The sequence below is a fragment of the Plasmodium gonderi genome, assembly GCF_002157705.1.
Source record: "Plasmodium gonderi DNA, contig: Pgo-contig_56, whole genome shotgun sequence".
Lineage (NCBI taxonomy): Eukaryota > Apicomplexa > Aconoidasida > Haemosporida > Plasmodiidae > Plasmodium > Plasmodium gonderi.
The window spans coordinates 1-12,969 of record NW_021628990.1 but is presented as its reverse complement, the minus strand read 5'-3'; the positions used below and the strand labels follow the sequence as shown (position 1 = coordinate 12,969).

General features: G+C 21.1%; 1 protein-coding gene across 1 annotated transcript; it reads right to left on the bottom strand.

Annotated features, from left to right (window-relative positions):
* Positions 1-4,327: 4,327 nt before the first annotated feature.
* On the bottom strand, positions 4,328-5,616 carry PGO_000655 (variable surface protein; the record flags this gene model as incomplete). Its single annotated transcript, XM_028690811.1, has 4 exons — positions 4,328-4,507; positions 4,697-4,873; positions 4,958-5,401; positions 5,461-5,616. 4 exons carry the CDS (start codon positions 5,614-5,616, stop codon positions 4,328-4,330), a joined length of 957 nt encoding a protein of 318 aa, XP_028546612.1.
* Positions 5,617-12,969: the final 7,353 nt, after the last annotated feature.

The following is a 12,969-nucleotide window of genomic DNA, read 5'->3' as shown; positions in this document are numbered from 1 at the left end:
TATATATATATAAATATATTATATGCATGCTAATAATAATTTATGTGATACTGTAAAAAAATAACAAAGGTTATCTTTTCTAAGTGTATGTTGTCATATTTTGGTTTTGTGTTACTGCTAAATATATACAGATATACTCTTTTTATATAAATTCTTTTTAGGCGATTATATAAAGTAAAAATTATATATTCCTTTTTCTTCTATTCATTTGAGTTGAATGGTCTATTATCTAAATATATATTGAGATATTATTCAGGAATAAACATGATATATAAAGATATTATAATTAGTTATATGAAAAAGTATTTTTAAATAAAATTATATTTTAAAATTTTATTTATAATAATTTTGCAAAAGAAAGAATCTATATATTATTGTAAATTGAGAAAAAACAGATTATTAGATACTACGAATATCTTCACATACGTTTTGATTTAAATTAAACATTAATTAATATGTAGGACCTATTTTATCAATAGCTTTATACTGATTTAATACGCAATTTAATATATAAAAAGTATAACAGATGTTTTTTCGATTTAAAATTTGAATTAATTTTATATTTTTTAAAGATTCATGCTTTAATGGATATATGTTCTTATTATTATATATTAATCGATTACTGATGTATAATATTTTGTATATTTTTATTGCTAAGTACCAACGAGCACTGAAACTGATTTATTCAAATTTTTTTCTGAGGCTCTATGAAATCAATGTTGTTTCAATATTAATATATTTTATAGGAATCATTATTATAATAAAAATTTTGGTTTTAACTAAATATGCATGTAATTGAATTTTAAATTCGATTTTATTTTTTATGAATTAATTTTTTTTTCTATGATATTACTATTTATAAAACTTCATACATCATAGGCATATCATATATTGAATTTCTAAGGAGTGTTCTTATAAAAAAGTGTTAGAAGAACAATATAATTGCAAATGGTTATATTATATAGAAAAAGATAGGAAATTGAAAAAATTATTATAAAAAAATTGACTATATATGAATTTATTTAAATATAATTTTATGTGATGTTGAGAATATGAATATTAAAGAAATAAAAAAATGACAAACCATGGATCACATTATTATGATAAGCCATAACATAATTTATAAAAATTATATTTTTTTATAAAAATATAATTATTTATAGAAAATAAAAATATTAATGATTAAAATATATAGATTTTTTTTGTGAATAACTATATTTTATATTATAAATAAATTAGAAGCCAAAAAAAAAAATATATAGTGAATATATAACTTCAAAATTAGATATATATAAAACATACTTAATATTTAATTTTTCTTACATAATTAAGCTTATTAGAAAATAAATCCCGACTAATTTTGAAATTCTGAGCTTACATTACTTAATTCATTGTAATGTTTAATTTTACTTTGAAACATAAAATCCGAATGTAAGAAAAATAACATTATGTACATTAAAAAAATTACATGTCGTATTTAATACAGACATATTTATTCATTATTCGAGAATAACTATTTTTATATAGATATATTATTTGTTGAGATATATTATAAAAGTACCGATAGCCAAAACCATTGGAAATTTTTTATTTAGAATTCTAAATATATATATATATATATATATTTTTAGCCATGATAATATCCGTGATATGTCTATATGTATTACAGAAAGTAAAGGTTTATATTTTTTTGATATGTCAAATTAAAGTAGATAAATTAAAAATATACATGTGATACAATAATTATATGTATTTACATAATCAAGAATATTTGAATCCCTTTTATCTTTATTAATATTTAAAAATTTTTTATTTAAAGAATAATTGCAACCTACTTTAACATTAATAACATATATATATTACTGTAAAAAAAGTAATTTCATTGTTTTATGATATTAACAACATAAATATATTTACCATAGGGGCGCAACTTCATTAAATTATGGAAAGAATGCAATATTTAGTAATATAAAAACAACATTCTGCGAAGGTAAAAATTTTAAATGAATATATAAAGTACTCATGATGTTTATATAAAATATATATTTTTTAATCATTCTAAAATGAATCATCCAAGAATGGAAATTTCTCATACTATTCATAAAACTTCTAGAAATGTAGAATAAGTATATTATATAAACATGACATATTTATGGTGATACATAGGTTAAATTTCTAGGAATTATATTTGCATACATGAATATTATGATAAAAATTTTAATAAACTTTTGTATTATTTATAAAAAAATAAGGTCCATTTTATTAATATAATCCACATGTTCCCACATTTACTTTTTTTTTGTCACTAGCTATATTAGGACTTCCATAAGAGCAGGAAAAACCATTATAAATTATTTCATCAAAAATTAATCAAAGCTTTTTATAATATTAATGAAAATTAGAAATATATCTATTACATAAAAGGATATACAAATTAAGGTATAATAATATATAAACATTTATTATTGCTGATAATAATTCATATAATTTAATGGTTTACTCAAAAATGACACAGAAAGGGCTCTGTATGCATATTATATGTATCAGTACATTAAATCTAGTCGTTTCCATTATTATAATACTTATACCACAATTAAGTGTTTTGTATAAGTATTCAAATATTATTTTAAGGAGCAAAATGATAGTTCCATATGATGAATTTTGTAATGTATTGTTTTCTTATTTTTATTTTATCGTGTATGATCCTAAATTAAATTACATTGCAACAATTCCCTTGTTTTTATTTTTACATTTATGTTCTTTAAACTCGAATTATTTTTTAAATAATTCATATTACATATGAGTAAATAACTATTCTTTTTATATTATATTTTATATTTAAATATATTTTATATATTATATTTGTTATAATTAAATTTCATTTTGTTATATTACATTTATTTGATTTTTTAATAGTTCTCATATATTTTTAAAATATCCCTAAATTAAAATCTATATCATCCAAAATATATTTCACTATCAGATATATTTGTATATTTTACTCTTTATTGAATTAACAGATTGAAAAAAATTGTAATGATTTTCTAGTGATTTCTTCATTGTAAAAATAGTTCTTATACTCTCTTTATATGACGACAAAAGTGTTCAATTGTATTAAATTCATAATCAGTTGTGAATTGGAATTATAGTTTTTCCATATATTAAAATTATTTGAAAAACTTTAATTGTGTATTATAAACAAATAATTTTTGACAATATAAGACATTTTTATTTAGTTTAAAAAATGTAGTATAAAATACATTTCTCAAGTGTGTATCTAAATATTTTTTATTATATCATAGTTTTATACATAAAAAAATAACCCTAAACAAAAAAAAGTTAATTTAGAATTCAATCTGAATCGAAATATACATATATTTATTAAAAAAGAAATACTTCATTTTAAAAAATTCTAAAACTATTTCATAGCATAAGAAACTGAACAAAAAAAAATCAATAGAATGCACTCTCTTGTAATGTTTTATCCTTACTGTCATACTGTAATTAAATGTATAGCACAAAATGTTTATAATTATAAATTTCAAAAACATAGTCTTAATGTTCTACTACAATTTAAAACAAAAAAAATAATTAAATAAAAATTAAGAAAAAAAAATATTAGTTAACATATACTTAATGTTTAAAAATAAACTGATTTATCAATTTTTTAAAAATAACTATTTATAGATATGTTTAATATTTAAATTAGCTATATGTAAATTGGACATTTTTTTCGCTTGAAACTGAAGGTCCATATAATACCATCTTCATTTTTCCATTTATTTGTTTTCGTTTTTTTTTCTTTTTCTTTGTAAAGAGTATTTTTAAAGGCACATACTAAAAAAAATAACAAAATTATAAAATTACAATTTAATTCATGTAAATAACTAAAAACATAAGAATAATTATTTTATCATATAATAATTTAGTTTATTTTTGTAAGTATTGTCATTAACAAAATAATTGTCAAGGACCCTAAAGCTATTATGATATATTTTTTATATGGTATCCAATCGTCACTTTCACTAATTTCACTTTCCAGAACATCATTACCAGTGATACCTGTAAACTCTACAGGTTAAGTTACACTTAAAGCATTGTCTCTTCCTACTATATGTGTTCCAAGAGAATTATCACCATAAGGTACTTCTAAAATTTCATTAGATAATTCAGTATGTCTGTTATAAGACATATCAATGTAAGATAAATTTCATATTTTAATGTGCACAGCTATACATTTCATCAAAAAGTGTGCTATTGCGAATAAATCCCTAATTAGTACCATTATCATAGCTACCTTGTTTAGGAGTACCTTCTTCAACAGTACTTATACGAATATTGATATCTGAAATAGCATGTGTAACACCCGTATTTCCATGATTAGTATGAAAACAATTAGAATTCTTACCTTTGGGAACTTCTTTATAAGGAGATTGGTTATCATTACCTTGAGATCCATCATATATGCTACCAGTATATTCTGGGGGTCCTTCTTATGTATTAGCATCTACACGATCAGTAACAATTTTAATAAAGGGTATGTTAGTGAAAACTGTAGAAAAAAATGTTTTGTAAACAAACGTTATTATATTGGAGATTTCTTTAACAGCATTATTACTTTTTTTCAGACTGATTAGCTGAGCATTTCTTTTAGGAACTTTTATTATACTTCAAGCTATATATTTATTCGAATTACTCTCTTGTTATGTAATACCTGTATTCCATACCTTGGCAGAGGTTTTTCAGAAGATTCATTATTTTCATTGTTAACGAATGCATTATTTATTGAATTACTTGTGACAGACAAAGATTCGGGGTTAGTTTGCAATTTTACAGGTCTAGTAGAATGATGATCATACACTGGTGAAGATAACTCTTAATTCTTATCAAAATTATCTGTATCCCTTGCTTCTTGTTGTTTGTTTGGATTTTCTTATTCTGATTTGAATTCAATCACAGCAGTAGGCTTTTCATCTGGTTTTTCGTGATTATCACTTTTTGAACTTCGGGTTTCCGAAAACTGTGAATCCAATATTGATTGTAACTTAGACTTTTCAACTTTTGTAACTGTTTCGTCTTTACTAAGGTTGTTTCCTTCACATAATAGTTCTTCGCCTGATTTTAGCACAACATATCCTTCATTACAACATTGAGTGTTTTTACTGTATTTACATTCACTAGTACATCCTTCACAGAAATCCTTTCCCTCATTTTCTACATGCAGATTAGAATAGGCAGAAATTTGCGTAGGATACTTACTTTTTATTTTGAATATATTTTTATTTAATTCATTACGTTCATTGCATATGTGCGCACAATTATTTTTATGAAAACTACTACATTTTTCTCTAAATTGTGCTAAATATACTAAATATTTATCATCACACCCTGCAATCATAATCTGTTCATTGACATTGTGGTAAACAACAATTGTATATTTCGTTTATTCCATTTAATTACTATTATAATTATATTTCTTTTTACATTCTTTAAACAAATCATACCATAAAATAAATCATGATTATGAGTACGTATATTTGCAAACGAGAATTTAATATTTTTCCTATCACGACATTTTATTAATAAAATTAGGGAAGTACAAATAATTATATTCATTAATGATATAGTTTAATTTATTTAAGATGTCATGAGGATGCTTTGAAAGAAAATATATGAATAATTTGTAGTAATAATATTTGCATATGTAATTTTTTTTTTATTGATATCAACAAAATAATTCAATTAGCAAATATATGCTTAAAGAATATGCATTATTGATATACATTAAATATATATAACATATGAGGGGGTATATAAAACCTTAATTATATACATTAAAAGGTAGTAAAACATACATAGGAATATAAGTGTTACATGCATTGCACACAAAATAAATTAAAATAATGAATATAAAAGTTGTCTTTTTAGTGGCACTTAGAAGTTAATTAAAATTCCTCTAGAAATTGTTTAACATATACATTTTATACTTTAACAGTAAAAATAATTATATATTTAATATTACCTATATATTTCCCTATATATCCATTTTTGGTTTATAGTTTAATTGCTTTTTTATAAATAATCCAACTATTAAAAGGTAGGGCACTTATAATTTGCTGTAAAATATTTCGTACTTACACATTTGTTTCATTATTATTAAGCTTGATATATTTTGAATTTTTAATGCTGCATATAAAGATAAGTAGTATATAATATTTTTATTAAAAGAAGATTTATATTATTATAATAAAAACTATTTATTACTAAATTTCCTATTTAATACTAAAAATAAATTAGAAGTTATATATTCTGAAAATCATAAAAGTACATTTTTCCTGTGTGCATATGCTATATTTATTTTTCTAGAAATATCTCCCCACTTACTGTGTACCCTTTAAATGACACGGTATTTATATTTTGAGAGTCATTAATTTTATTTAGGGTAAAATTAAGACGTTATAATGTAGATGAATTCCAAAGAAATATGAATAGAAATAAAATAATAAACACGCTATGCAATTTGTTGAAAACTGCTAATATATGTAAATTTTTTTTTTTATATATTTAGCAATAAAAGATAATTATTACACATTAATATTGTAGAGAGTACTAATAGAATATATTGTGATTATAATGATAATACACAAAATGAGTTCATACTATATTATTCTAATAATTTTCTTACAATTTTTATATTCAATAAAATGTATTAAATGATTATTATTTTTTTTCGTTCTAACTGGGAACACTATTATTTTGTTTAAAACTACCAATTTATTAATTTTTTTGGTGCATATATAAAATTTTTACATTTATATTATATATATTATATTTAGGCTATATTTGAAATATTTAAGCAGAATATTTTTAAAAATATATATTTAAAATTAAGTATACTTCCATTAGATAATTCATTAAAGGAGTATATAATACTTTCTTTATATAATCATTTGCATGTTGCTGTGTAAAATCATTTATATTTATGACATTTCAATAAATTTCCTATTAAGGTATAGTAATAATAATAATGTTAAATTATATAATCTTGAACTACTTAACTTGCTGAACATTCTTTAAAGTCTTACAAGTGTTTAATCATTATCTATTTTTAGAGATATTTGTTATACTAACAGTTATTGCAATCCAGTGATATTACTATTCCTTTTTTGATTATATTTTTAATAATATTAATTCCTCTTCTTTGGCTTTCTACATTGAGTATAACAGAACCGACACATAAAGTAAATCTTGCAAAAGAAATATATTATTTTACTTTTAATACGTTAACTATGTAGAGAAATAATAGCAATTTATTCATTATTTAGTTATAGTTTCCATTCAGTAGAATACAGTATATTGTTAATAATTCACTATCCTAGTTTTCATATATGTTGATTCATTATTTAGTGATATTAATATATTTCTTCTATATTTGTTATTTGTATAAGTTATAATTAGAGTAATATGTCTTATTCTATAATGTAAAAAGAAGTACTTAAATTTGCTAGATTCCTTTTTAAATATTTTCTGTGTTTTAACTGCTATATAAATGTGTCTATTCATTTAAAGATCTTATGATCTATCTAGATATATTTTTTATGTTTTTAAATAGTTTTAATTTATGGTAAGAAACTGATCGTTTTTAATGTCGTGTATAAGTTCCTTAAATAAAGAATTTTGATTAAATGCATATTCAGCTATTGTCGTATGTATAGAGCAAAAAAGTTTATTTCATACTCTTCCTAATGCAATTAAGGTTTTACTACTCATTAAAGAAAATATCTACTTATAATTCACAATATAAAAACAATAATTTTATTAAACCTCTTCATCTTTTCCATGTATAATAATAGTTATTATACAATTTTAATGAGACTTCGGAAGAAAACAGTTTTTTTCCCTATAAAATTTGATGGTTTTAAATAATCTCACATTGTTCTGTATACATATAATGAGGGAATGAAAATATTTTGTAAATTTTATGTTTATGTACCTCACAACAATTATAATGATTTCATTGTTAATTTTTTCATTATCATTTTAATTATTTTCTCAATAGACAAAATTAATGTTAAATGATAAAAAGCCATCAAACAAAATCGCAACAAGATTATTAAGCAATAATATATGAAGGCAAACATATTAATATGTTAAGAGATATTTAAATAATATAAAGTGCATAATAAGAGAAATAATATATTTATGCTCTATATTTAAAGAGAAATTTGATTTACACTATAAATATAAAGGATATAAATGGAATAAAATATCACTTCAAATTTTATCTATCTTCACCTCATCGATGTAAAAAAAAGTAGAATTCAATTTAATATATGAATGATAATTAAGGTAATTTTTTTTAAAAAAAAGTTGTTAAAATTGTGTGCTTAATTTATATATACATAATGTCTAAAATGTTCTTAAAATTTTCTACCATAATTATTTTATATTGTTTTTTATTAAAACCGTAAAATGCGGATGCTTAATTACAGTAACACTTTAATAAAAGAAATATAATGAATATATTTATTATTTTATTTATAAAATATATTTAGAGCTTTTATGTTTAATTGAAAAGGAAATGAATTAAATATTTAGAAAAACAAAAGCAGTATGTGTTTTATTGATCAATAATATTAAGTGCCTTTTAAATGCAAGTATTTAAAATTTTGCACCATTTTATGTTTTCCAATTATAGTTGTTTCAGGAAAAATTACTATTTGAACAATTATTTTTATATGTTTTTCTAATGAAGAAAAATGTTATTTATTTTTTTTTTTTACAAATTATTATTCACAATCTTTATATTATGTCTATAAAAAAACATTAATCATTAAAACTTCATATACTACATTTTAAAAGAATGAATACAATTAAAAAAAGTTTTTTTTTCTGCTATAGCAAATTTTAAGTGCAGAGGTTCCATGCTTTATTACGAACTGTCACTGTATTGAATACTAAAAAAATACAATCTATCATATTTTGTAACGTGCGTCATGCTTTTTACGCAGTAAATGAAATTAATCTACTGCGCATTATTAGATTACGCCACATGTTTTGTGATTTTATAAAATTTTTATATATCTGCTTTTAAAATGAAGAAAAAAAAAATTGATATGAGAATTTTGTGAAAATAAGGTTGTAGAAAAATAAAAAATACTAGAATTCTATAGTTCAAAATCAAGATATCATTTATTTTTTTAAAATATATTTGCTATAATCATAATATGATTTTTTGGTATACATAATATATAAATAGACACATATAATAAAGACACGAACATGTTAAAACTTGTACAACGTGTAAATAAAAGTTATTTCATTTATTATACCCTATTAATGGATCCATAGAGTACCATATTAATTTGATATTTTGAGCAAAAATAATTACCTTAGCACATTTAAGAATAATTAAAATTATTCATTTTTGATTGTGATAATTGTAAAATTGAACAATTTTTGCTAATCAAAAAGAGTTTCTACCTATAAGTAATTGTTTGCTTTTTATGTATAATTAATGCAAATGAATGATATATTAGTGTATCTTGAGAATAATACTCCATTAATATGTTAACAGAAGCATACGAATATCTTTATTTAATGTAGTTATCACATATGAAAATTATATATATTGATATAATTACATTTTTAGCATTTAAATAGACGAAAATGTGAGTATTCTCCATATTTATAAGGATGAAAAAAAAGGTTCATAGTAAAGCTTATTATTATTTATTATTACACATATTTTTTGGACTGAACAGAATTAATAATTCCCCAATTTACCTTGCTGTAAAGAGCACCAAAAATTGATAAAGGAAAAATTATAAAATATAATACTAATTTTTGTGATTATTTAGAAAAATATAATTATGACAATTGAGCTATTTGTATAAATATTGAAAATACATTTTAAAAATTATTTGTTTAATAAGAGAATGAACGAACAGATAGACTTTTTTCCTCCACACATTGCACCTATTTTGAGATAGGGAAAAACGACTAAATTGAAGTAAAAAATAAATATATTCGTAGTAAAAGTTTTATTAGAATTCATAATTGAAATTATCCTAAAATAGTATGACGTCGATGTTATAAATCAGGAATCTAGAAGTAATAAGTGTATAAGAATAATTTACAAGATAACTTTGAATATGATGAATATATTAAATATAAGAATTTTTTTATAAACGACGGGAAATTTTATTTATAACACATTACATACATTGAATCTATTTTTTTGAACTATTATGTTTTATGTAGAACTTATTGTTATTATAAAGGCATTAAACATAATTGAGTGTTTTACTTCCGATGAAACGAATGACACAACTCCTTTCCTGACAATTTTAAAGTCATAATATATGTACAGAAGAGGGAAAAACATATAAAAATGTATGATTTGTAAAACTTAAAGTATTCTGTATTTTGCACGATAATGTTTTCATCAAGTTGAATATAAAGATACCTCACAATGAATAAGAAAAGGAATTGGTACACTATTCATTATTATAGATAAAATTAGAATATATTATATTTATATTTTCTCATAGATATGTCGTAGTTGTATCAGCATTAGAAATACTTATATTTTTATACGTTTTCTTTCATGTGAACATAAATTAGAATTAAAAGCAAAAATATTTTATGCTAATCATTATATATTATGTTTACATTCATTAAATGAGTTTATTCTACTTTTTTGAATATTATCCCATCTTATCAGTATTAACATTATATAAAATGAGAATGAAAAAAAAAAAATTAAGCAAAAGTCAAAATGTGATAGTTACATGTGAACTAGCAATATATGATTATGTATCTTAGTAGATTGCTATACACAACAATTATATTTTGCATTTTATAGCGTGTTAAACTTATATCCATAATAATACTTTTATCATTGAATCATTTAGTTATTTTATATGAACGTAAATCCTGGTAGAATTGCAAGAATAATACGCAATATGTGGCACGAAAAAGGTGTAAGATGAATAATTAAAAATATCAAATTATATATATGTTATTAAGCAAATTCTTGCACAACTTAAGTAGAAAACTAAAAGACATTTTGGAATATTAAATTATGGAGCTATCGTTTGCTGCGTTCGAGTAAAATTATATATCTTCATTAATGACATATTTTATGGTAATAATTATATGCTAGGAAATTATGACAAAATTTTTATAATTGATAAAAATAAGGAACAATATATAAATAAAGATTTTCCAGTATTGCATGCTATAACTTATTATGTTTTCATTTAGAAAGTAAATATGATGATATGCATTAGTATACATATTTATTATTAGGGAATGCTGTAATAACCTAATTTAATAAACATCCAAGTTAAACGTAAAAATATTACTATATATCACGTCTACTGCTTATAACTATATAAAAAATAATATTAAATACTAAGAAAATTAATGATGAATGTTGGAATTGTGGCTCAGATGATCCATGAACTTAATAAATATATACAAACTAATTATAGATCTAATAATAACTCTGAAAAAATAAATTTATGTTTTTATTTTAATTTTTTCTAAATAACGTAATTTGTAGTACAAATACATAATTTATACATATTCTTCACATTAATTAAAATACAAAAAAAAAAAATAAGTTGGAAGTGATGAAATCATTATTATGTTAATTGAGAGTATAATGAAAAAAATGAGATTGGCAATTCATGTAGTTACATATACAAGTATATATATATAACAATGATTTACATACTAATAACATTATATAGGTAAGAGTTAAAATTCGTATTATTAAAAAATGCAAAAAGAATTAGATAAACAGTTTTGGTTCATAAATGTATATTGATATATATATTTTTATTTTGGCAATGAAAATTTCGATAAATTTACATCGTAATGTAAATGGATATGTATGAAAAAGCGTCAAATACATATCATATTCAATTAATATAACGAGTTTTATCTATATTAGAAATTACATTGTATAAAATATTATTATTTTATTTATAATATGTTTTATTATAACTTAATAAAATCTTCACAAACATAACATGATTCTAGGACAAGAAAACTAGAATTGTTCTGACGAAAATTTATTAAGTTTAAACATAACTGAATAATACAATTTTGATTAATATTATATCTTTTATATATTGAAATTATATGTTATTAAATTTGTATTGTAATATTTAATATTTGTGTTGTATTTTCAAATGATATATTTCATTTTTATTTAACATTATTAACGGAAACAACTTCGATATAAAACTCATGAAATTTTGTACATATTTTTTAAAAATTATATTTATCTTTAGTTATTTACATAAAGGTAACATTAGTCAATATTATATGATACATTATATATATTATTCCAAGAAATACTTCTGTTTATTTCTGATTGTTTCACTATGGGATATACTCTATTAATATTTTTCCATTTATTTCTTATATTTTGTATTTTTTGTTGAAAATATGATGAATTTAATGCAAACTAATTCAGAATAAAAAAACATTTATGTACTAAAAATATAATTGTTTAATAATAAATTTTATACTTTATTCATTATAAGCAACCTAAAATATTATTTTTTATTGTAGTATATATAAATTATAGTATAATTAACCTTAGAGACAATAAAAATAAAAAGGAATATTAAGAACATTACGATAATTGTGGTTATTATAGCTCCTTGAATATCATTTTGATATCGTGGAGCGCTTTCTAATGAACTCCTTAGACTTTCAGTTGTTTCATTGACTGCAAGACTTTCTTTAGTTATTTGTTCTTTATATTTATTCAATATATTTTTTAAGTGTTCACAAATAACCTTATCCGTGCTGTTTTGAGTGTGAGTGTGCATAAGACTAAGACATTTATCCAATTCATAAAAGAAACTCAGTTTAAACATTTGTTCATCATTTATATTATTTTTATATTTGTCGCAAAAAGGTATACCCGTTAAGCTTGTACCATATTTG